The sequence below is a fragment of the Etheostoma cragini genome, chromosome 13 (genome assembly GCF_013103735.1).
Source record: "Etheostoma cragini isolate CJK2018 chromosome 13, CSU_Ecrag_1.0, whole genome shotgun sequence".
Taxonomy (NCBI): Eukaryota; Metazoa; Chordata; class Actinopteri; order Perciformes; family Percidae; genus Etheostoma; species Etheostoma cragini.
Window position 1 is genome coordinate 18,153,416 of NC_048419.1, and position 27,517 is coordinate 18,180,932.

The window sequence follows — 27,517 nt, forward strand, 5'->3', positions numbered from 1 at the left end:
TCTATTGCCCATCTTAAAATCTCTGAATAACTTCAAACAAAGCAATCTCCACAAAACCATGGGTAAAAAAAATTAAATATTGGTTCTCTTTCGTAAGCCTGGTCTCTTAGCCAAAACCGTAACATACTTGACTATCCTAACATTAATAAACCAATTTCTCTCATTTGCCTAAAAACAAGGTTCATGTAATCAGTGAGTGAACATTGTACTATTACTATTAATATTTCAGCTGTTTTTAAAATTGTTCTCTGTCCCTCTGCTGTCTCCGTCATGCTGCCTGCCATAGCTTCTGTTTCGGGGGAGGGGGCTTACCTTGTTAAGGTAAACTAGGTAAGCCTCCTTGTGTGCTCTTCTCAAATTTGCTTTCACACTTGTGAGATTTTTCCCTGAAATAAATTGTCCACATATTTCTGCACCTTACACCGCAATTTGATTTGATTTTAGTTAGTTTTGCAAATAGACATTACAGTTTTAGTTTAGTTATCGTTTTTTTGTAATGCTTCATTTTCGTTTTTATTCTAGTTAACAGTTGTTTTTTGCCACCTAGTTTTTGTCATTTTGTTCGTTTTTGTTAATGATCATAACCTTGTATGGCTGAAAATTAATAAAAAAATAAAATAAAAAGATATAAAATACAATAATAATATAATAGCCAATTTATGAATGGATTTAACATTTAACAAAACACAAGCATTGAGCAACCCATCAGATCATAAGGTCATTGCCGTTGTTTTTCATTTCAATGCATTGATATATACAATATTTAAAAAATATCTATAATTTCTATTTCACGTTTAAGGCATATGAGAAGTTAATAAATAGAGTTCATGTTCAAAACATGAGACTTTAGAATTATTTTTTCCTTTCAAGTCTCATGTCAAGTCAGCAATAAAGTCTAAAGCAGGTCTCAAGCCTAGTTATGTTTTTCACATTTAGCCTTGTCAAATCCCTGATAACAAGCCGCAGTGTTTACCCTGCACATCATATCTTTTGACTGCATTTGTAACAATTATTCGGCCTGTTTAGAAACCGAGCTGGAGGAGAGCACCATATGGTTGGATTTTCTTCTAGTATTATCAGGATCAATTTGCCTTCCTCGCCAGCTTTTAACCTCCCAACTGTTGATGGATGCATTTGCCTCCAATACATCCCTAGAGAAGTGATGTGAGATATGTGTCGATTCAGTGTACACAGTCTATCAAGGCTTGATTTATGGTTCAACTCATTGCATAATGTGCTGTCTAACACACAGAGACCAGCAGATTGAGAGCAAAACCATACATCTAAAGATAAAAGGCTCTGTGCAGGCCCAGGTTGGTGAAGATGCTTTTCTACATTTATTATCATTGCATATATTATTTCATAATGTGAAACTATGATATCAGAAATTGAAGCAAAGAATCATGTTCTACTCAAATCTGTATTTCTTGAGATGATCCCCAAATAATTACATTGCAAAAGCATGATGTGTTTTATCTATACATCCAATCAATGTTTCACCTTGTCTTTCCTCAGTCACACCGTGTTAACCTGTACATTCTTTATTGATTTATGCTCTTGAAACTGGAAAGGCACTGGACTCAAGAGAAAATCATACTTTGTACCTGTACAAGCCAACACATCTATTAAGGTTACAGCCAGCACTGTGTCATACCTTCAGGAAGTCAGTTTTGCAGGGTAATCCCAGCGGAGAACAGGGCAAACCTCTGCCTGAAAGTCCATAGTGCATTTTTCTGGAATAGAAAAATGTGATAGGAAGTAAAAAAAAAAAAGAGTTATGCTCTTGTGATTAAATTCAATATAACTTATGCCCTTTGAATGGCTATTTTCCCTCCCAGAATAGAAGGTTTCAAAGGGGCATGTCATGGTAACAAGATATGATTAAATTGGCAATGTGTGGCTGAGCAGATGTAAGCTTTGTAGCCTTTTGAACTGCAGAGCTTATTAGTTATATGCATAGCAACTATTGGTTTTGACAAAGAACAGTCCGAAAGGTTTTTGGAAAAGGGAGGGAAATAGAGAGATTGGAACAGGCCGAGAGTAAGAATAAGAAAACGAAGTAGGGTAAAAGAATATTATAAGAGAAGAATGAACACAAGTGAGCCCTTCTGAATCCCTAAAGGGGGAACGGTGTTGTGGTGCAACAGGGCGCAAGATTTAGACAAACCACAACCAGGTGATGCTTGCTCTGACTGTGGTAAATGTGAGTTTACTCTGTGATATATAGCAGTGAAAAGGAGAGAAACATAGCTCTAGGTAGGACACACTCTATCCTACGCACATATGTGCATAAAGCACATTCGTGCATAGAAAATAAAATAACACTCGCCAAAGTGTAGCTCTAAATCTATTTTGTTCGTCAGCTTTATACGTACCTGTATGTGCATGTGCCTGGGTCAATGCTGAACATGTCTACTGGTGCTTACATTATAATAGGACAGCTGACAGCACACACATTTGGATAATACCCTGTAAAGAAAGTAATTTCCAATCAACAAAAGTTCTAAATAGCCTCACATTAAACCATACAAATACATTTTCCACGTTGGATCCAAGAGTATTTATGCTTTGACCTTCAAGAATTGGGCAGTGTTTACTATCTGCATAGCCAACTAGCTTAGTTCAGCAAAACTGAAGCCAGGGCCTTTGTTTGGAATAAAAGAATACAAAACAGCAAACGAGCCAAATTTGTTCCACATAAATCCAGTTGTATTACTACAAAGAGTGGATTGTCTGCTGCAGATATGGTCACTGAATCCAGAAGCACCACATCACTGCTGCACAAAAGTTGAAAGTGCAATGTGAATAGAAGTTATGCACACAACTTTAATGAGAGTACCTATTTAGTTTTTGCAACTTTAAATATTGCATGACACAGTTATCAAATGCAATTATTAAAGTTCCATTACTTCATAAGAACAACACTAATTGTGTTTTAGCCCTGGTCCAAAAATAACAAGGGGCAAGGGTAAGTGGTGTTGAGAAATCTAGTTAATTCCCCACTAAAGCCCTGACATGCAATTTAATGGAACTGGATGCATTTGGTGATGTAAGCCAAATAAATTACCTCAATGTTGTCTGGTATTAAATATAACCACAGATTACAGCAAGCCTAAGACAACTCTTGATTCAGGATTTTTGGCTGGCAAATGAAGAGAGCCCGCAAAGGCAATGCAATGATGGTAAAACAACAACATTTAATAATATTACATAACTGCCATTATATAAGGCAACCCTACAAACAAAACTGCATGTATTCCATGAAAAAGGAAAGCAATTTGCACATGACAAAGCAGCTTTTGTGTTATTAAAGTCTGGGATACACATTTAGAGGTAGTGGAGGTGCATGTAGTGATCCGAAAAAGGCAGATGTGGGTGTTTAAATAATGGAAAAAAAGGAAAGAGAGTAGTCAAAAGGGCAAAGCTGATTAGAGAATAGCACAGAGTGTAATCAAACTTTAGGAATAATTACAATCTATTTTAGAAATAGCTTCTTTGAGTGTTTTACATCCATGTGTTTTACAGTGGTATCCCACTATACAAGTGGTTAGATGCTCTTCTACATCCATGCTGTCTGTTGTCAAGCCCCTGGTTTCTTCAGGGCTTTTCTGTGCCCCTCTCTTTACTCATTGTCATATTTTCTCCTTTTGTCTCTACCACCTTCTCCCATGTAACTATAATACACAATCCCTAACTTCTTCTACTTCACTGTAGTCTGATATAACCCTTGTTTTTTTCCCTTGTGCACCTTCCCCTCTCCTATCCTCCCAGCCCTTTTCCATCCAGCTCCTTTTCTCCTATTCTCTCAATTCACCTTCAGTTGCTTGCTCTCTTTCTGCCGCACCTCATTTCAGTCTTGCTTCAAGTTCACTTCTTCTGCGGAGAAGAGCAACAAAACATCAACTGTCAGAACTGATGGGATGGTTAAATCCGAGAGCAATGGTTCAGTGGTCATGCTAGCCCTGGGTGTCAATTTAAAACAAAAAGGCACAGGGATGTAGTGAGAAAAAACAACAACTGTGGAGACAAGGTAAACATTGTTCTCATCCTTGAAGCTAAATTTAATTGTGAAAGGGAGAAGACAAAAGAAAATGTTTGTGTCTAATGAGAGCTGCGGGAGGAAAGACAATATGCTGATGATATCATGATGGCCTCGAGAATATGTCCCATTCTCACCCCTACCATCACCCAGTTTTTCTTCTGGACTGACAAGTCCTGCCTATGGCTGCTTCCACCATCATTAGCTGATGCCCAGTATTCTGCAACCTTCAAATAAGATTTAACGACCAGCTCGTTTAGATACACCTGTCACTGTGGTGGCTCAGCAAATGTCATGTTGAATGACTAACATTATCCTTATTGGAAAAGAACAGCTCGTGGGCTAAAGTCTGCATCACTCTGCTTTGACGAGCTGGCCTGGACGCGTTTAGCAAGTCCTTTTCTGTGTTCTCTGCAACATTATGGCTCCAAATGGTAACATCCCCCAAGAGGGACTTCTTTTTTTGTGATATTTGCATCTAAGAACATTTGCGGTTGTTACTGTTGTCATAAGGCAGTGCTTTGTGTCTTAGTAAATTGTGTAAATCTTATGCAGTGCAACAGAGCCCCTTAGGGAAACTCAGGCGTCATCCAATGAGGTTGAAATGAACAAAGCACAGTTTTGAGTTCAGTTCGGGGTTGAATGTCATGGACAGAAAACATGGATGTGACGACTTCACTTCCACTTTCCTTAGTGATATTGTTGTTTTTTAACACCAGCTAAAAGTTTGCCCTCCCTGTGATGGCAAATTGTTCTCACTGCAATAATGCAAATATTCTTTTATTGGTTTACCACATGTCCTAGTATTTAGATGAAGAATTATAAGGAGTTTTCAGACCATTTGCTTAAATATTCACTAAACCGTATTTTCATTTGTATCAAGTGACTAGTAATGTTAAAGGATTCACTCATAGTGACAAACCCACAGAGAATGATCAACTCTGCTGGTATTTTACATAATTGTTATGATTTTACGACCCCTACAGTTCTAGTTGACTTTTACCGCTTTAAATTCCATCCTCAGTGGCCACATATTTCTAGTAAAAAAGGGTTTGATAAAACCCATGCCTGCTAACTAACCATCATAGCTCGTAGCGGATAATTTAGCCACTAAAGAACCAGATATTTCCTTCAAGAATTGGTGGAGACCAAAGCAGAGTACATATTCAAGTGACATTGGGGTAGACAGAAGACTGACTCCAATTAATTGCTGATGTTGCCCTCTGTCTGCTGGGTGTGGTGAAATGTTTGCCACCATATCATTATAAGATGATAATATGTTAATATTGTTTTTTTTTGCATTTTTGGCTTCCTCCAACAAAGAAACAAATGAATTACAAATTGTTGTTTAAAGTAATAGTAGTAATACCACAGTGTAAAACGTATTAGACCTACAGTATTTCTTAAACTGCCAAAGTATGTACACTGTTAAAGTGTAGACTTACTGTCAGTTAATTGTACTTGATATAGAAGTACATGCATCATAAAATTGGTGGCTATGATATACCTCATAATTGTACTTAAGTACAGTACTTACAGTAAAGTTAATTTACTTTATCAATCAATCTTTGTAAAGGACAGAAAACTGCTGAGTCTGCCTGTTTATACCAGCCTGTCTCACTGAGTCAACATAAAAAGGTTGGCACTTTGTATCATAACACTACCTCACATTATCTCCAAACATTTTGCTGTTATAGACCAAGCATTTAAATCTATCTAATACCCCTTTCACATACAGGGCTCAAACAGGGTTTAAACAAGGTTGACTGTGTCTAAATGGGTTAACCTCAGGTTAAGACAAGGGTCGATTTCAGTGTGAATTGCACAAGACTAGGGTCGCTAACAGCCAAGACGGGACAAATAATGTGATTGGCACGGAATGAGAAGTGACACAGGTTAGGTCACCACACACTTTGAAAAAACAACAACACCTTAGAATTTTCCCTACAATCAGCCTACTTCCTTGTCCAGTGCAATGAAATGGAGAGAGAAATCAGTCTGCACAAAATGAACTGATAAGTGGTTCATGGTTATTCCTTTATACTTTTGAATGTATTCACTGCCAAAGAAACATAAAATAAGCTTTTGCTTTTTTCTCTACTGTACAATGAATAATTCAAAACATTAGCTCTTAAGGAATTCAGCTGAAGTGGAGTATGTGATGTAAGCTGTTCACTGAATTTGACGTGTAAACTGTCCCTCCCATTTCTAGTACTTAAGGTCATTGTTAGAATTTATGAATCCAGGATAATTGATAAAGCAAGGCTTGACCTAGTCTAATATGTGCATCCTGGCTAGGTGCGTTTCACGACGACCAAGGCATGCTGAGGAAGTGCGACTAGGTTGAGTCAGGCTGAAGTAATCTGGATAGATGGACGTTCACAGCTTTCCTTAACAGGCCGAGAGGTTGATTACAGATTTACTGATGCTAAAATTGAGAATACGCGTTTTGCATACTTTACACAAAGTAAGTAGCAGCTTCTTATGATTTTGGTTAAGGGAAAGATATTATATGTTAGAAACACAGCTGCTGTAATGAAAGAGTTAGATAATTTGTTGCAAACAATCACGGACCGACTGAATGTGTAAGTAGCCTAAAAGTAGACATTATGTGATCGCTCTAAACTGTAACCGTCATCATTTGCATACTATTAACAGTTGTATATTTTGGATAAAAAATGAGCAGAATGGTTTTAGTTAAGATAAGTGGTTGTATATTTTTAGACTGTCATTCAGTCCATTTGCTGTTGTCTGCCACACAATTTCTTGCTGTTTTATTATAGTGAGTTTGCTTCTTCCCAAAGATGTTTTGCTTCCTCGTATATATGGACAAGGACATGGATAAATAAATCCATTTTCTTTTTCTCAGCAAAGAAGACTTCTGTTCCTGAAATTTTTATTTTAATTACGTGTGTTCCTCCGTGTTTCCTTCTTCAAACTTTCCGGGGCTACCCATTAGCAGCAGCCGTGAGTCAAAAACACAAAGGCGGAGCAGTATAGCCTGTATGTCACTTACCGGCTAACATATTTCAAGATGGCGCATGACTATGGAGCATCTACCCCAGTTAATGTAAGCGCAAATGTAAAATTTCATGCCAGTAGGAAAGCTTTAAAATAATAACACTAAACACAAAAATAGTGTTATTATTTTTGGCTGTTATTTAAAACAGCCGGGAGATTTATTCTGTGCTCCTAGCCTGCTCCTCTAGCTGCACAGAATACATCTCACTGCTTTTGTGAAACCAAGTAAAGGCTTGAGTCATCCAGGATGACTGGGAAATCCCAGTTTATTATGCTGTCTAGGTTTTGTGAAACCCCCACTCAGGGATAAACCCCTGTTGACTGGCTTGGTTTGAATTTCCAAAAGAAGGGTTGAACGCTGGTCAGATAACCAGGGTCCAACCCTGCTCATTTGTGTGAAAGAGGTATTAGCTTCTATTTATGAATAGACAAGGGGTGGAATTCATAATGGCAATGGCAGCCTTGACGAGTTCAATCCAATAATGACTCCTTAAGCCCTGTTTAGGGAAAATAAATGACTGATGTGAATTTTTATAAAACAGCTAACCTGGGAAAAAGATGTAATAGGGTATAGGGAGTTTCTATTGTACATAAACAGTTGGTGGCCAGGTTCAGATGAAGAATAATGGTAAACATAAATGCAATGCTGTCTCTTGGGCACAAAACCTTAATAACGGTAGAATATACTTTCAGTGGGTTTAAAGGTGTGGGTAAAGTACTCCAATTACATTTACGTAGCTGTTAGCGCATTAATTGAGTCATTTCAATAAAGGAGAAAAGCAAATCAAAGATCTTGATACCTGGCAAAAATAATCTGTGGAGTCTTCCAAAAGATAATTGGAGAAAGAGAGACAGCAGGCGATGGAAGCAACACAGAAGCAAAGGGAAAGAAGGGAGGGAACTAATAGTAATCTTAAGACATGTGAGTCTGTTTTGTGCCTACTGCTTAAGAATTTAGAGGCTGGAGAATCTGCTATGACAGAAGGTACTTTGGGTGTGTATGAGAAAGACAGAGTGACTCCTAAATTGCCTTTTGTGTCTATTCATGGTCAAATGAGAGCAGTAATAAGCTAAATTAAGCACTATGTTCCTCTCTTTATTAACTAACTTCAGTTAAGAATGTCAACGTAATTGTTGGCTGAATATACTCACTGAAAGTTGGTTCTTAAAAAGAAAACACCTACTGTAGCGGGAACTCCCACAAAGGATTTGAGTACTTCCACCCAGATAGCATCACAGCTGTGCAAAATGCAGTCACAAAACTTTAAAGGTGTAGTTGAAGACAAAATTAAGGCATGGTTTGAAGATGGGTGTGGTCCGAGCAAGGGCGGCAGAATTAAGGAATTAAGGAGCTAGGGAGTAACGAGAGGGACCATTGCGCCCACTCTTTACCCCCCTGTTCTGATATGGCGTCAAAGCTGGTGTTATCCCATCCTAAGACGTTCAGCTTTGATTCACCACCACAGTCAAAATATCCAAAGAGTCACTGAAAGTCAATGCACAATGGTTCTCAGTTGGATTATGTTGTGTTAAGAAGGGCGATCACTGTTAAGTATTATTCTGATTTGCCTTCATTTTAACATAGCTACAAGCTCTTATGTATAATGAAGGGATTGGTTAAATTTTCATTCATTCCTGCAAAAACATGATTCATGAACAGACTGTTCAATGCGGCTTTAAATGGAGTTCCCAGGGAAACCAGGAGATGAAGACTGTCTCTTCTTACAAGGGAAAGACGGGGTTTGTACTTTTGACAAGAGCCAGCCACACAATGCTTTTGTTAAATTCAAATGTGTGTCTAAAACGCAGTTTAAGAGAAAAAACACAGTATATGCATTTGAGGCAGAAACAATTGAAGTACAATTCATCCTACACCTAAGACTGAGTGGGATGTGTCCCCATAGCCCCCAATACATTTTTTTTTTAAATCTGTGCCTTTTAGGGAAGTCAGAAATAAGTGAAAGTGAAAGTCAGAGTGAAAGTGAAAAGTCAGAGATAGAGAAGGATGGGGCGAACTGGAGAGACAGAAAGAGGAAAAGCCTCTTCTCTCTGCTCTTCTTCCAGCCAGAAGCAGCTAAATTACATAAGAGTCTCACATGCTTTTAAGGAAGAAGCACACGTTCCCCTGCACCCGAAATCTCATGGCAGGGTGGGAGAAATTGGGGAGAGTAGAGGTGGCATGAGAAGAATAGTGAGGAACAAAATCCAGTCTTCAGTTGAAAGATTGTTGGACTGCCATTTTTAGAGGCTTAAATACAGGCATCAGCCAATCACTGTAACTCAAACTAATCACAACTGACAACGCTACTTTACTGTCACTACTACTACTACTAATAATAATAATAATAATAATAATAATAACAATAATAATAATAATAATAAAGATTTAACATTTGTTAATGTTTCGTATTGAGTAGAAGTCTTTGGTTACAAGTTTAAGGGGTTAAAGAACGTTTTGTTTTAACTTATTAATTGTCAAATGCATAATTTCCAGAGAACAGTCGTTGGCAATGGAAATCTTGGATCTCAGGCTCCTTCCAACAATGCTCATTAAATATGTATGAAAAGAAAATTGCGTTAAAATGTGGGGATTAAATATATGACTTATAAGTAAAATACAAATTAAAATGGGAAGTGTATATATTTGAGGTAGGTAGTAATAGTATGTAGATGTATGTATGTAATGTAGATGAGAAAGAGATGTAGTAAATGTACAAATACATGCCTGCCACAGTAAAACCACAGAACCAAACAGCAGTTTGCTTGAAATAAACCACAAATAATAATATACATTTATTGTTAGAATACCAAAGCAGACGAGCATGCTGTTGCACTAAAGTTACAGAGGTAGAATAGACTAGAATTGAATAGAATGTCTTTATTGTCATTGTACACATGTGCGATACTTGTGCAGCGAAATTGAAGCAACCCCTTTCCAGTGTCAACAAGTTATTTGAGAAAGTAAGCATTTTTAGCTTTTATTTTAAAACGTTTGTGTAATGGCAGCCGTAATATTAATGACCAGGTGCTGAGGAGGAGAATGAAGGGAAAGAGAGCCAAATTTGCTATTTTAGCCTTTTGCCTGGTTATGGCTCCAAATTCATTACAGAGGTCTGTGTGGATGCAAACACAAAGCCCGGAGTGGTGTGATTACGTTGTGAATAGCTTCACAGAGAAGCAGTCAAGTTTTTAATTTTACTGTCTACGTCTAACTCCTGCCGGCTCATAATTGTGACAAATATCAGCGTATAGTAGATTGACGTAAAACTTGCATCAAATCTGCCTTGGTTGATCACACTGCGACCGCATTGAAGATAATCTGACCTGGGTCTGATTCCGGACCACTTAAGGAAGTGGTCTAATATGGACCAAAAATCATATCTCTGTGTGTTTGGCTGAATGGCGATGGACAGAATATATATCCTATTAAATGTTCAGTTTTAAGTCAAAGCCACATGTAGATGTCACAACCACCTTCATTAAAACAGACAGGGTGCAATTCAAAGACAGGGTTTCCTGTTTGAAAACATGCAGCTGCAACACATATAAATAAATATTATAATTATAAAAATAGGAAATGTTAAATACAAACAGACCTCTGAGAATGATCCAGTTGATTTTCAGCAAACAACAAACTGATTGAAAAAGAAGAGAGAGAGAGCTCATACGGGAGAGAGTGGGTGCAATGAGCTGAAGTGTATGATAAAAAAACTTTCTTTGATCATGAAGCTGACTGTTATTGTACAATTCTCTGGTTTATCCATTAAGTGTATGAACTACACTGCAGACTGAGTTTCTATACTCACAAGGCTCATTATGAATCGGTCCAGCTTGAGTTGAATGTGGTTTGGCAGGTCATCTACGTTAAATATGTCTATGTCTTTGTGTATGAAATGTCGGTATTGTCATAACCGAAAGAATGAGATCCAGGGTACAAGTGGCCAAAATGGGTTTCCTCAGGACGGTGGCTCCCTTAGAGATAGGCTGAGAAGCTCAGTCATACGAGAAAAGCTCAGAGTGGAGTTGCTGATTTTTTTGCGTCAAAAAGAGCCAGTTGAGGTGGTTCGGGCATCTGGTAAGGATGCGTCCGTCTTGCCTCTCTAGGGAGGTGCGGCCCCCTGCTGGAGCTGCTGCCCCCGTGACCCGATACTGGATAAGGTGTAAGATTGATGGATGGATGGATGTATTGTTACTGCGCTGCATCCTTATGATCTATGATAATCTGGTTATGGGTCACACCTCTTGCCTGTAAAAGAGTACAAGTGTAGGCAAATGTCAGAAGTGCCTGCAGTGTGTCTCCCTCTATGTTGCAGGAAAGCTTGCAAGTAAGGTGGGGCGGGAGTTGCCCTGAGAGTGTGAGAGAAGAGAGCTTCAAACACAGGCACAGCTTTTACCAAGAAATAGGTTATGAAACACAACATCAAACTGTATCAACATAAACGGTAGGCCTATTGTTTCTTTGCATATATTGAATGTTTGAAAATACATCAATATACCTTAAAATGTTCACATTCCGCCCAGCCCGTCAACAAGGAAGACCAGGACAATGCTATTTCCATCCGTAGAGCCAGAAAACAACAGAACACAACCAGAATGTATGTTCAATTTTGATAAATCACTGGCATTATCCCTTTACATCAGTCTGACTTATCCGCTACTCTAAGGTACTCATTGTTTATTGTTGGAATACAAGGCTTCATGTCAGAGCTAGTGCTAATTTGAGTCCTAATACTATAAACCCTGCTCTACCATGTTTTGGAGTTCTGGGCCTTCTGAATCATTCAGGATTTCTAATATCTCCAATGGCTCTGCTGTTTTGTATTAATGCAGCTATTGACTTGTGCATTTACCATATGTTGCTTAAAAAGGCCTCATTATTTTTTTGTATTCCATCATGTATCCATTGAAATGTTTCCTGCAAAGCTCTTATTAAAATGTACAAACAATATATATTTCAAACTGTGTGTAAAGTGAAACGCATTATTAAATTGATACATCTTTAAAAACATGCCACATTATTCCTACTTTCACTACCAGTGATGTGAACCATGCACAACTACATATACTTTATGCTGCGAAAAAAAATCTCTGTCTTAAGCCCCTTTTACACGTGCACCTGAAAGTATCTATACAGTACAGGGTGGAGCTTTATGTGAGAATGCATATGTCTGAATCAGTTAGATCAGCCATGAAACGGTCTTTACCCTGCTAGCTCCCTAGTACAAAATCTATGTAATCTCCAAATGAGCCCAAAGTGTAATTATTAACAGCAAGCGAGTGGGTGATGACATTTCTGTTGGCGTGAGCAAACCTGGGATGAAACAAACATCCAAGGGTGAAAAAGAAGGGAGATTTACACAAAGGCGGCAATAAAAATGTCTACCTAGAGAGACGACAAGATTCTTCATGATAATCGGTTGTCAATGACGAAATTACAAACTGGCTTCACAATACGGTTTAATCCGTTCCGCCAAAATCAAACGGTGTTTCCAGTAAGTGAGAACGCATCTGACACGGACAATCTCCTGTTGTGTGCTACATGTGCGGAAGGGAAACTCTGGACTATATCGGGACGTGACTGAGCACAAGGACAGAGATATAGCCACGACTTTCATTTGTTTTCTTTTTATTTAAAGACTAATGCAGAGAATCAGATTCTACAGGGCCATATCATAACCAAAAGAAACAAAAGAAAACATTTACAGAAGGTTCACCATTTCATCTACATCCATCAGAACCCTTTGTTAGTATCACTGGACTATTAACACATTCCTGTGTACTGTATGCGGGTATTTGTGTTTGTGTGCGTTTTGAAAGTGTGTTTGTCAATGTCCATATGTATACAGTCTCTCTCTAATTTCTCTTAGCCTAATCAACTTTTGTGCTTTAGAAAAGTAGTTTTTTTTTACATTTCAGTGAAAATCAGAACATATTTTGCTTGATAAAAATACAAGAAAAAACTCCAGTCGGTATCTAGGAATAACCAAAGACTCAATGTTGAAATGCAAGTGCTGCTGAGAACTGCAATGGACCTTGCATCAAACATGAATGTGTATGAAATACATGACTGATGTGCCTACACATGTGATATTTACATGAGTGCTCTGCATATGAATGTGAAGGTAAAAGTTGTAAGCTCCTGATTGCACTGTGCCTCATATTTCACATTCTCTTTCCGGAGCATTAAATGTAGCAAAACCAAAACTGGCTCAAAAATATTTAAAAATGTCTATAGCATTTGTTTAATCCTGCTTGCAGTACAAGATAGGGGCTTAGCAAAGGTTTTCCAAACTGGAAAGTTTACAAAATTCCCTTTAACTCTGTCAAAGTCAAAATTCTCTGGCGCTCCCTGTAATACCATTGAACTTCGGAAAGCAAAACAGAAACATAACGATCCTTTTAGCAAAGTAAAATTTTTACCTGCCTCCATTTTTGTAATGACAAATAAGCTTAAGAAATGAAAAGAGATATATTATTAACACGTTGATCTTTTTACAGTTTTGCTCCTGTCTTTTTTCAGTTCAATCACTTTATTGCATGTCTCTGGAGAAAAAGTGCAATCAACAAAGAAAGCCATTTTCCCTTCAACCACCAACAACTCCAAAGCACAAACAAAAGAGACAATCCACTGTTTTCCTTGATGTCACCCTGTATAGTCATGGTTGAAAGAAAAAAAAAAAGCTAGCGAGTGCACAGATGATATAAAAGCTAAGCTTCTTTTATTTCATTTTTTTCTTTATAATAGCTTGTAAATCTGAAACAAAATGGTCAGGAAGAGAAGGTCAATAATGTGGTTCGAAGCTGTCCTTGCATAGCACGAAGCCGACTACATAAACATAATGTATTGTTCTTCTAAATGTGCAAAATGCATAACAATAGGTTGATAATACAAACAATATTCATCATCATCTTAGCTAATATCTTCATTAATAGAATCAAATACTGTATGCATTATGTATTTTACATATGTATATATATATTTTTTCTTCATGATAATAAACATACATACAATAGTTTAGAATTCAAATATCTTTATACAACTCTTCACCCTGAACTTTGCAGTTCCTTGAGCCTCTGCATGTAGGTTAAGTGGCTGTTAACAGTAGACTGCTTGCGTATGCCTGCAAAGACGTCTGCCATTAGGGGATAGGTTCAACATTGATCATAATGATAATGCAAATAATAACAATAGCAACAACCACCGATCTCTTTTCATTGCCCTCTGGTGATAGCATGATCTCGTCACCCCAGCGCACAAACACACAGAATTCTGCAGGGTTCTTACATGCTTTTTAACCGGTTCAGTGCTTTGTAAAACAAATTCAAACAAAAAGCACACCCATAACCCGTAATGCAATACAAAGCACACCCACTCCCCAACAAGTCATGTGGAGATTTTGTAAAGGAAGGTTAGAGTGGGAGTCGAAGTCTTCAGAACCCAAGATGAACACAGATTGCGATGCCTGCCATCTTTCACCAAATCTAAATAATTTCTAAATATCCATGTATATCGATGAAACTACAAGTAGAGAGGGGTTAAATGTAAAGCTACAATGGATATCACCCCGAGACTGAGTGTCAGGTTCAGGTCCTAAGAAAAGCCCTTGCTAATTAATATTGCTACATAAACATACAGTAATTTAAAATGGACTGTTCAGAAACCTAAACGTGCCACATCAGAGAAGAAGCAAGTACTTTAAGAGATTTAGTTTTTCATATATATATATATATATATATATATATATATATATATATATATATATATATATATATATATATATATATATATATATATATATATATATATATATATATATATATATATATATATTAGTTAAAAGAAAAAGGAGCAAGCAATGTTCAAGACAAAAACAAAAGCATTCTTTTCGCATTTGCGTTAGTTTCTGTTGGTTTTTCTCGGAAGAGGGATTGACATCATGCTAGAAAAATATATTCATCTTCGTCACTATCGTGGAACTACAAGACAAGTCCTCTGTGCGAAACACAGCGCCGGCCAAAGCAAGATTACAGTGCCACTTCAACTGAACGTCTCCTTTCTCTCTTTGTCTCTTTCTGTCTCTGTCCCTGTCTCTCGCTGTTGCTCACCAACAAGCAGCAACAAATGAGTCCAAACGGGCATGTGATTCTGAAGGCAGTGTAGCTGGTACTTTCTGAGTGTTATGTCTCAATTTTCAACTGAAAGGAGATGGAGACTATGCAAACAGTGTCAGGGGACAAAGAGGGATTAAAACTATTTGAAAATATAGACGCGCCATCAATCAACAAAGCAGTAGCTATCACAACTTGAACTCTGGTTATGAAAAAGGCACTTCTCCTCCTTCTCAATGTGCCCCACCCTTCTTCAAGCGATGCCAACTGCACTTTGCTAAAAATGGCGTTTCGGCAAACGAAGCCCAATCATAAATAAAACAAACAAAAGAAGTAAATAATGTGTTTTAAATCTAAAGGTCAAAAGCACTCCAGGTTTCAAGATGATTTTTTACATTCTCGTTACTAGCCAATCTCAGATTAAACCTTTGATGTTGTTGTTGCTGTTGTTGCCGTCAGTGTGTACACAAACACACAGTTGAATGATATTTTACTTCAGTGTGAAAGCAGCTTTGAATGGGACGCAAACTCTGTGAGAAACAGTCACTTAAGCGTGAATTAGACCAGTATATACACTTTTTGAAGAAAGTGTCATGAACAGAAACAAAAAATAAAGAAAACAAAGAAAAGTTTACTTTTCCATGTATTCAATAAACATACCCTTTAGTTACACTTTGCAAAGCCTAAACATGATATTGACATCTCTAATACTTAATATTTACAATGCTGTGAAAAGAAATCAATACTTTCAATGCTGAGCACAGAGATGATTGAATTTTTGTATTTTTTAACCCCTAAATAAATGGTGTGTCCACTGAGACATGTTTTATTGCTATTGCAGAAACCCTAACATATTTTGAAGAATGACATAATTAATCTCATAAAACACCTAAAGAGAATTGAAGATATTTTGACAGAGAATGAGCGTAGCATTTTTGCTGCTGATATCAAATAAACTAAGCTATCAGTCAATGTTAATCTGTGTTTTCAATAAATAAACATAAATAGAAAGATGCCCTGCCCATGCATATACACAAGTGCCTTTTTACTGTTTCTGTTATTCCATGTTTAAAGAAAATAGTACAAATTAAAAAATAAGAAAACAAACCAAAGCCCCACAAGTGTGGGCTATGTGCAGTTGTAGAATAGCATTCTCTGGGCTATATAGTTATAGTAGCATTTTCTTAGTAGCATCACCCGAGACCTGGACAACAACCTTTCAAAAGTCTGTATCATTATCTGTCTTTTTTCACTCTCTATTTAGTTTTTTCAAAATCTTCAAACTTTAGGTAAACATAAAATCAATGTAACAACTGGGAATTCAAACCAGCATGGACACCATGTTTGTCTGAAAATGAAAATAAACACCTGTTTTTGAAGAAATAAGAAAGAAAGTGAAAAAGAAAACACAGGTATAATTGTAAAGGAATGAAACACGGATTAGTGTGGATTCATCCCCTGCAATTTGGGCTTCTTATTCAAGTAGGTCGCCCAGTAGACCAAGTTAAAGGTTCCAAAGAGCAGAGGGAAGGCTATTCTGGCAATCCTGTCTATCTTGCTCACACTGTTAAAGGTCTTCTTGGCCTCCGGAGGCTTGGGCTTTGGCTCCTCCTTGGGCTCAGTTGGGGGTGGTGGGGCGCTTTTGGCAATAGTGGCCAATCCAGGGTCCCTGGCAATATTGGGGGCGAAAGCTGTAGCAGTGGCAGCTGGGTAGGCTGTAGTGTTGTTCTTCTTGAGGAGGGACTCCTTCTTCTTCTTTTGCTGATTTTGTTTGTCGGGGAAAAGTTAAAAGGATATAGTTACGATGCTTCAAAGAAGAAGAAAGCATTTTATATATTACAATTACTCATTTAGCAGACTGGTGAGTATTTAGTAAAAATACTGATATTACATAAGTTAAGAAATAATAATTGTACATTCTTCCATGTAGAAGCATTTAACTCGTCAATCTAAAACAAATACTGGGCTCTATTCTCTTTATTCCTGTCAAAAACAGCTGGAGATTACAGAGTACAATGCTGCTAACTGCAGCACAGAGACAAGTGGAGCACAAGATGAACACTGAACTATTAATGTTCATGTCATGTTATTTAAATTGAATTTTCTATAAGATGAGCTGGCAACAACAACGATGTGTTCCTGGCCTGGCCCCCTCAACCGTTACTGTGTGTGTTAACTGTCCTGGTGCAAAAAGGAATGACTTTTTAAACCACATATGAAGTCTATCTAATTTCTAGCAGGGCTGTAGTACATGAGTACGGACTTGTCTAGGTCTCAGCCATTGGACTCGCCATATATTGTAGTTGGACTTGACCAAGTCCAGTACTACAGTATATATCTATTTTTATTCTAAATTAACTTCCTCCTTCAAAACAAAACCATTGATGAAGGGCATTAGTTTAGAAAACACTTATTTGTTTAAGTCAAAATCCATTTAGAACAGGCATTGAGATTGGTTGCCTGGTATACGCCTGGTTGCATCATATACCTCAAACATCAGGTATCAATCATTTTCTTTTTGCCACAGCCATAATGTCAGCGAGCACTTTGTACTATGAATTCGTCAGGACAATAATAAGTTCAAGAATGGGAACATTTTCATTTTCTACTTTAGGCAAATAATTTAAAAACATTCTTTCTGAGATCTTGACTGTCACTCATTTGGACTAGGTCTGGACTTGGACTCAAACTTGGACTTGAAGCACTTTGGACTTGGTCTTGACTTGGTCTCTACTAGTCCTGGTCTTGGACTTTTCTTGGACACTACAAAGGTGGAATTGACTACAGCCCTGATTTCTAGATCTGATTTATCTTTGTCTCCGGGATACATAGATTTGCTCTCATTTTGCCAGAAAGCACTTTTTGAATTCAGTTTTGGTAAAAAAAATGCAGTTATGTGCCAAATAATTGCTTAACAAACAATTTTGTCAAAGCTTCAGTCTGTTATCTCTATTTTGTATGCTGAGCTGTTAGGAGTATAAGTAATATAAACAATTGTTCAAATACCTTCTCTGGCACCACACTTTTTCCATCCCAGGCGTAACCCCTCTTGGTGAAGTAGTTGACAGTGGCAAACTCAATGAGGGCCGAGAAGACGAAGGCATAGCAGACAGCAATGAACCAATCCATAGCTGTGGCATAGGCCACTTTAGGGAGAGAGTTCCTAGCGCTGATACTGAGTGTGGTCATGGTCAGGACAGTGGTCACTCCTGCAGGTAGACGAGACAAGATGGATATGTGAAGTATGACCAAATGTGAGACATATTGAGTTGTTATGAATGCTCATTTGTTTACCATAAATGTATGAGAAGAAAAATAATTTCATAAGTGAGACATTTCCAGAAACGGCATGTAAAAATCATGCAGAAACCATTAGATCATTTATGGACTATATTTGCTCAAAGTTAGCAATCTTAAAGTACCATCATATAGGGACTTTGCACGGCAATATTTTCTTTTTCTTAAATCAAATGAGCAAGCAGTTCATTTACATTAAGCTATGTGAGAAGCTGATACGGTCTAACAGCTTGTGCTTTTAATAGACTCAGAGAGACAAAGATTTCCACAGATGCAGCTGGAAGATGCAGTTGGCCCTAAAGATACTGCTGCTGACTAATACCCGGCCAAATAGGCTTTCTTTATGAACCCGACCCCCAAACCAGTGCACAAGCCGTAATGAAGCAATGGAATGAAACTTAATTAATAATTAATACAACATGTTTTTTTTAACAAAAGTACCTCATGTTAAGGAGCAAATGACAACCTTGGAAAAGCAAATCTCTAAACTTTGACATCAGCTATTAAAAGCTGAGATGAGACATGGTTGAGAGACGCAGAGGAACTGGGTCAGAGGATATCTGACGACGCGGTGCTCATAGCAGAACAGGATACTGCAGATGTTTACACGCCAGATAACATCAGCCCAAGCAGCAAACAATCCACAAATTCAGCCTGGGCCATGAAGGAAGCTGACGAACAGCTGGCTTGTACAGGAATGATAAAATATGCAGAGAGGACCCTCCCACACATGTGGAGAGAAGGGTTTATGTAAAAACACGTGTAAACGATACCCCCACGTACACACTTCCATGTTTAAAAGATCCAAAGACATTTCCATCCACTCTCTACTAATCTTTACTACATGTTTGCTTCATGTTGACTCCAATATGCAGAAATAAAAACCGAAGAAGTCTAATTAACCTGAAAAAATTTGTTAATCAGAGTTATAAGACAGTTATGAAGACATTTGTAATATTATTGGGTCTGTACTCATATACTGACTTAAAGCCTGTCTGGGATTGCCTCTACACGGCTCTTAGACTTTTCCCCCATACAGTTTACAGTTTACACCAGTTGATACTATAATATTTGCTCTACAAAATCGCCAACTATAGCGTAAAAAAAAACTGTTGAGTTCAATCCACTCCTTTCTTACACAGTCTAAAGAGAAAGTTAGTGTTTGTTTTGGATTGCAGAATATTGTATAGCGTTCCCATTATTGTGTCAACCACCTACAAGCTGCAAAAGCAGCTGGTATCACGTCTCCTGAAATTTCACTTCAGATTCATGAATTTTTTTCCTTCTTCCTCCTTGTTATGATGAAGTGTTGAGTGATGAATCACAGACTCCTCATCCTCCCACTCTCTTTGCACATGCTTTTGGGATTACTGAGTTGGTGCTGTGACATGAAGCATAAAGGCTGATTGTTATGTTCTCATTAGTCAGAGCCAAATAAATGATTGGTCATTAGCCATAACAGAACAAGACACCTCTGATGGATTTACTGGATTGGCATGTTAGGTACACAGAGTGCGTGGTCATGCATTTCTGGTATTTATTATGGCGTCAAAGGACATAACGAAGAAGTAGGTTGGAGTTTATATTCTAATTGATTTTCAAAAAATGTTTCTGAGCTTTTCAAAAAAAGTTCTTTTATCAAATTTACCAAGTAGATATTTTGTTTTTGTTTATTATAAAGAAAATACTAGAATAATCATGCACATGCCTCATGATCACCTCTTGTATATTTGCACTTTACATGAAAAAAACTAAGATTTTAAGCATGAAAGCCATTTTTATGCTACAGTGATACATTTATGCAATGTTACAAATTTACTTATCAGTGGGTTCTTCACTTCACCCACTGCTAAGTAGGACATTAGATGGTTTGTTCATGTACTGTTATGGGAATGCATGGGAGCAGGAGATATAGATAGCCTTTATTATTTAGACTCATGGTCCATAAAAATACTGAATAATGCTTAGTCATGTATTCATACCAGATTTTCATAACTTTCATCTCAACCCAGAATTATGTTAATATGCGCCTAAATAACAGTTTTGTGGAATGCATATTCCAGTTTTAAGGAACATTCAACTTTTTTCTGACCGCATTTGTCATTTTTTTCCCCTCAATTAATACAAAACAAAAACACACAGACACTACAAAAAACAGAATCATGTGCTGACCGATAACTGGGGTGTTAGTTATAATAAATATAAAATGTAATGTTTAAAGAAAACTCCGATGTCAAAGTCCAAAGCTTTGTACAACCTCCTCCCTGTATCCTTTCACTGAGCTATAGAAACGTCTTACATTGGAACAAATGGCTGCTAGCTTGCTGCTGCAAATTAGTTACATGTTGTAGAATCAACATCATCAGCATCACATAACTCTTTAAATTCACTGGAAGCACCATCTTGGTGTCACAGTTAAAACTTGCGATTTCCAGTGGAGTGTAACTCTAACACCAAGGTGTCACTGCTTATGAGGTAAGTGCCAGAACATTCGCCATTGGAGAACAGCCAGTGCAAAGTGACTTTGCCAGCAATCATGTGTGTTGATGGCCTCAGCAGGTGCTGGAGCACAGGAGCATGGCACCTCCTGTCCTATGCTTTTGTACTAAGAGCTACAGAAGTAAAGTAAGATGGAGTAAAGGATAATGCATAAAGGGATAACTGTTAATAAAAAACAACTAGATAACCCGAATACATGTGCTGTTGTGAAAGTTGTGAAATAACGGGGTATAGTAGGAAGGCATGAAGGCAGTTAAGGGAAGGTAAAAGAAAGGATGGCAACATAGTGGTGTCAATCTGTCAGGTATTTAATTTGTCAGTAAATCCGTTAATTTTCTAGTGGAGGAGGAAGGCAGCACCACTGGGTATTACACAATTTCTCTCACAAGCTCACCAATCCTTGGCATCTTCTATACTATACTTTTAAGTTCTGTTGTCATGGAAACCTGTCTTCCACCTCCACCAATGTCTTAATACCACAAGAGAAAAAGAAAAAACATCCCATGTTCAAATTTGGAATGCTGGATGAATCCTTAAATGAGAATTCCGGTCGATTTCAACTTGTAGCTCTGTTTTTCTTTTAAATTTGTACTGCTGTCATTAGTTTTTAGTTTTTAGCCTCTAAACATGCTCAAAATGTCATAACCATTGCCATTGCAGTTATTCATTTCAAGTGAAGACAGCAAATCTGACTACAGTAGATGTGACAGTTTATTTTCTGTTTTCCGGTGAAGTCCACACTAGTCAATTGTCACATCTTTAATGCCTTTCTGTCACATCTACTGCAGTCAAATTCAATGTGTGAGCATGTTTAGAGGCTAAAAACAAGTTTAAAACTTGCCCTGTTTCAGCCTGTTGGGTGCAAAATATAGCAGGAGGATAACTTGGTGTAGACTGCACCGATAGTTGTCATTTGACTTGACACTGACAGAAAAATGGAATTCCCTTTTAAGTGTTGGTTTGCTGTGTTGGTTTGCTTTATGGCTTGCACTCAATGATTTGTGTGTGTGTGTGTGTGTGTGTGTGTGTGTGTGTGTGTGTGTGTGTGTGTGTGTGTGTGTATGTGTGCGTGTGTGGTTGAGCTAACAAGGTGGACATGTTCCCAACCTTCAGGAACAACGGTTACCCTTAGTGTCTATTAAGTGTTAGGCCTACTTAGCATTAATTTAGAGCACTAGTAAGTTGATTCATTAAAACATGACTCCAGAGCTGGTTTTAAATGACTCCATTTGACGTGTTGTTACTAATAGACTTGAAGCTTGAAGGCTGTTAATGAACAAAGGCACTGATCTGAAAAGTTCTTACTGGATTAATAGTGGTGCAACTCAATTCTGGAGAGTCCTTCCACTTAATTCAGCTCAGTGTTCACACGCACTGACACTTGATTTATATGATACATACTGTATCTTCTAACAAGGTTTTTGCCTCTGTTTGCACACTCACTTTCAAATACACAAACATAGAGTTATTTGAAAAATTGGGGGGAACTAAATTTGAGATTTAAGGTGATGAGTGACAAGGTGACACAGACTATTTCAAGGTGGGAAGGCTTTCACTGCTGCCTCAGGCAAGGAAAGGTTAACGCAGGCGGGCAGTCCATATGTGCATTTTTGGAGAATGTGGGGCAGATAATGTCCATTTTCTTAATAGGTTTCTGACACAGCAAGGTAAACCTTGTACAATTTTGATTTAATGTCTATCAGAGTAACCAGTGTAAAAAACAGTTAATTCTCGACTCTCTTTACGAAGCTGTGGGTTAAAAAATAAATTGCTCCAGGCATGGCTCTCTCTCTCTCTCTCTCTCTCTGTCCCTTCTCTACTATGCTCCCTGGTTGCCGACAGAAATTTGCCTCTGAACACATTTTCACTGAGTAGGCAACCAATCAAACCTGACAATCAAAGTGTGCGACGAGGTCAAAAGTACATTGTAAAGTAGGATGCCTGCTCACTCAAAGAATAGGCTATGTATTCCTTTATGTGTGACTTCAACCATGCACACACCCAGTGTATACAAGAGGGCTTGCAATAAAGTTCCTAATCAACTGTTTTTTTACAAACCGTTAATTGGCATTCACAACTATACTTGATTAAGGACAGTACACACAATACTTGTTTTGTCCTATAGCCTGTAAGAAAGCTTTAATAGAACACCTCCAGTGACTACAAATGTAAAAATAATTGTGTGTCTGGACTGTATTAACTAGAGTTGTTTTTCCAATCAAGAATGTTTGGCATGCTTTGACTGCACTGAAAGTCACATAGAGGACATGAGGGTGGAAAGGTGGGCAAGCAACCACAGGACTTTGACATTAGAGACAAACATTTAGTTAAGCTTATAGAAATATACAAAAGAGATATTGAAATATCAATGTCAATGTCACTTTTTTTTTCTTCAATATTTAACCCTGACTACAATCTTTCTCTGTCCCAAACCTTAACCAAACGTTTTAAGCTGCCCAAACATGACAATAAAAACAGTGACAGTTTTTTAGTTGTTCGTAATTAATAAAAATGAAATACATATTATATACTTATGCAAATAAGCTGAAAATAAACATATTTGTAGAAGACAGAGTGGTTGCATGCATATCACAGACTGTCTTAGTCACAAAGTGATGTTTTATATATGGGAACACTTATAGGAATTGTATACTAATAAATTAGTCAAGGTACCACTGTTGTATATTTGTAAAGATTGCAAATGAATGAAAATGATTTTAGTGTAGGGAGTTGTCAAACAGCTTTTATAATCCATCAACCAGTCCCAGGAGTGAAGCTGTCTTTGTTGGATGTCTATCAACATCTCCACTGTGTTGCGGCTACTTACTTATTCATGCCTTATCAATAACTGAAGCCTCAAGGGGGGCTGACTCAGAAACACATTCCATTCAGGCATTACTATGTCATCTCTGATTTACATAAATGAGGTAATAAATTGACATGTTGATTGGCAGGTGAGTTAAATGACTGTGCCAACATCACAGCTGTGAGAACTGTACACACAGAACACAGACACACACACAAACACGCACACATGCACTGCCTACAATGTTGCACCCACTGGCACACAACCAGCATGCACAGCATATAGCGAACAAACACACACACACACACACACACACAAGGTGTTATTCCTTAATGAGCAGATACATTAAACCGCATCATGAGAGAACCAATAAATACCCAGCCAAACGCTTAAAGAGGAGAGAAGGAAGGAAGATAATCTTCTGAGCACTGCTGTCCCTAACAGCTTAGAGAAAGAGAGGATGTAAGGGAGAGCACCTTATCAGCACCATCAGTTTCCTTTTGGTTTTCATTAGGACTGCAAATAAATATATTGGCAACTGTTTTTCACTACACCAAACTGGCTATAAACTAATCAGCCTCTTAATCGGCACAATGATAAATAAGATAACTCTACCTACTGCTGTGTTTTTAAATTGCCTATTCATCTACAGGGAAAGCTTTAGGAAAACAGATTTAGTGCAGAGGCCATGCTTCATAGTCACAATGTAATGCAAACATTGTTTTCCATGCTGCATTTGTTGTTGTTAATTGGCTTTCTGGTTCCGATTTGGACATCCGTGTTGGAAACATAAACCTGATCACATCTGTAGTAATTTGAGAACACATATAATATTACAGTAGTTGTTTGTTTATTCATAGTATCGGTGTACCTTTTGATGCATTTAGTTATTCCCCCCGCAGTAAATATAACCATAAAAATACAATTTTCCATACGATTTTTAATATTTGTTCTTTCACTCTAAGGGCCCTTTTTAGACATGGAATGTGTAGCATCGCTGGCGTAATCTAGATGTGTTATTTGAGTAAAATAATGGCCACTGTCATTCATGCATATTTATGTAAATGTTCAGATGTGACAGAACTATAACAAAAAGATTCACAATGCTTGCATAATGTTTTGCAGCTGATGCGTAAGAGGCAGTGGTGGTACAACTGGAGAAATGGAAAAGTCACAATACAGCATATCTGAGGAAGAATGTTTTTGGTTTTCTCACAAGCTGTGTCAATGATTTAAAATTTATTTTACCTTTGAAGATTTAATTAATAACCATTGCGACATGAGTGACACTCATCCCTGTTTTTCACAGTGAATCCCCTTCATAAAAAAATCCTATTAATTTCATCATTTATTAGATGATTGTTTTGCCTACATTTTAAAAGAATTACAAGACAATATAAAAAGTGGCAGTGCTGGTCTGATTATCATTTTGGTTGTGTGTATTACAACAAGTCCTCTAAACCAAATATTGAACAGGTTTGTTCCTACCCTCTAATACCACCCAAAGAAGGGTCTTATGAACCAGGGCCCTTAGCGGTGGCCCGAGGGAGTGTGTTCTATTCTCATATCTAAACCAGAGAACTTAACAGTCATGGTTGATATGTTGCAACAGTCACAGTTTGGTTACGTGTAGGCACAATAACTACTTTTTATGTTTAGGCAGCAAAATTTAGATGGTGGTTTGTGTCAAAATTAGGGCTATCAATCAATTACATTTTGTACTATTTAGTTTCATCTGGGAAATTAACGCCCCTCCTTGGCTTGAAAGTGCTGTGTTTTAATCCTGTGTTTTAATGCCCACCAATCGTACCCGACACCCTCACTATGCAGCCAGCAGCGTTCATATACATTGGCTGACAGTGTGGTGCATACAGCAATAGGTAACGTGGAATGCTTTTAAATTACAGTGGTAAACTCTTCTTAGCTTTATGAACAAATGGTTCATTAGAACATGCTGGATTAATTGAAAATGAATCACATAATTATCTATTCTAAATGTACTTTTAAAAGGGATTAATTTTTCAAGTGGTATTTGAGACTACTCTGTTGGTAACTCAATTCAAATCGATAGTACATGCAAATAATTTTATTCTTGTGGAGAACCATCTAGAAGGGCATTGGAACTTGCCATTCAAAAGACCCCAAAAGACCCTTCTCTTTATCCATTTCTGCAAAAGAAGCTTTTGTACCTGCTATCCTCCACTCCCGTTCATGGATGTATTACAAGACCCTCTTCCATTCTGCCATCTGCATTTAATTTACACTTGTGCATCACATCATACTCATTGAATGTTTAAAGCACCATTTACGAGCCCAGCTCTAAAATAATCAGTATCTGCAGCAATATACACAGAAAACATGGCAAGCAGTGAGACCTTAACCTCTGTTTAACAAGAACAATATATTATTCCTGAGTTTACAATGAATATTACTAGCCTGTTATTGAGATTGACAACTGAGTGTACACGTTCATCCTAATAGCACTGGACACATATACAAGGTTTGATATACCATATAATTCCCTGACATGATGATAGTCAAACGATTAAGAGGCAATGAAAGATCCTGATTGTCCGCTATGTCTTTTTAATGATTCATTTACAGCGATATTGACATTGTAACCTGTTTGAAGAACAGTCTCATTCATCTGCTGTCTCAGATCATGCATATTAATCACATGAATGACCTACCTAGTGTACTGGGATGCTGCATCTTGGTAAAAACGCGTACCTGTTTATTCAACTGTGTGCGTGTGTGTGCTCATGTGTACACACGCTGCATGCATGCACACGCTGCATGCATGTAATCTCATGAAGCAGAACCTGCAATTGTAGCATGAGGGACATCCGCATGCCCTAGATAGTTGTTTGAATCTAATCTAGGCCATCCTCATTTCCCCTACCAACACGTGACAAGCACTGCAGGTAGCTAGCTGTGACACATGAAGACACTCACAACTCACACAAACAGACACCAAAACATTGCAGGAAGAGGAGGAAAACCTGCTGGAGACTGCAAAGCTGCAAAAATCTGGTGCCTGTATAATGTTTCTGTGAAGTAGTAGGCCAGGGGAGACACTGACATCCATGAGAAGAAGAAGAAAGAGAGAGAGAGAGAGAGCGAGAGAGAAGAAAAAGAGTGTAGGGTGAGGTAATTCAAGGACATTCTGCCTGATGCTGTTCTTTGCTGCTACAGAGCATGCTGCAGACTAGCAAGAGCTTTCCTTTTGGGCGGTATTATGTAAGACCTTAGTGTGACAGACACAGACAGATACACACTAGATACACATACACACAACACACAGACACCCTCACAAACACTCCAGCACACATGCCCAGACACATGCGCACAACACACATTGGCCAATTGGTGCACATACAGACACACACACTGACAAACCCTTATATCACACCAGTCACAAACACACATACACTCGTAGGCAAACATTCAGAGCACGTAAATCTAAATTCACTCTGAGCCTTCTGCTTGAATTTCTACTGCAGCCAGCCACAACTTATTAAAGCTCTTGTTCACATCATTGGTAGACAAAATCGAGGCTAGAGTGGAAATATTGTACAATAGTGTTTAGACTTTTTAAACAATTGTTATCCTTTAATGGACTAGTTTGATATTTTGGCATATACGCTTCTTAGCTTTCTGCCAAGAATTAGATGAGAAGATTGATACCACTGTCATCACTGTAAGGTTGCCAGGCAACCAGCAGAGACACCAGGAAGACCCTGTGC

The 27,517-nt window shown here is 37.9% G+C and overlaps 1 protein-coding gene and 1 long non-coding RNA gene across 7 annotated transcripts in view; one reads left to right on the forward strand and one right to left on the reverse strand.

The window, feature by feature from the left end:
- The first annotated feature begins 1,043 nt into the window (after window positions 1-1,043).
- LOC117954980 lies at window positions 1,044-17,777 on the forward strand. The gene is made up of 3 exons (XR_004658931.1): window positions 1,044-1,054; window positions 3,297-3,303; window positions 17,593-17,777. It is a non-coding gene; the product is annotated as an uncharacterized LOC117954980 (long non-coding RNA).
- gabra1 (gamma-aminobutyric acid type A receptor subunit alpha1) overlaps window positions 14,882-27,517 on the reverse strand; it is a 28,408-nt gene continuing 15,772 nt past the window's right edge. For all 6 annotated transcript variants that reach the window (XM_034889049.1, XM_034889044.1, XM_034889047.1 and 3 more), the window contains 2 exons: window positions 18,176-18,378; window positions 14,882-16,930 (listed from right to left, as the gene is read on the reverse strand). In XM_034889049.1, coding sequence (XP_034744940.1) covers window positions 16,610-16,930; window positions 18,176-18,378 — 524 coding nt within the window. In that variant the 3' untranslated portion in view covers window positions 14,882-16,609. The remainder of the gene's footprint in view (window positions 16,931-18,175; window positions 18,379-27,517) is intronic.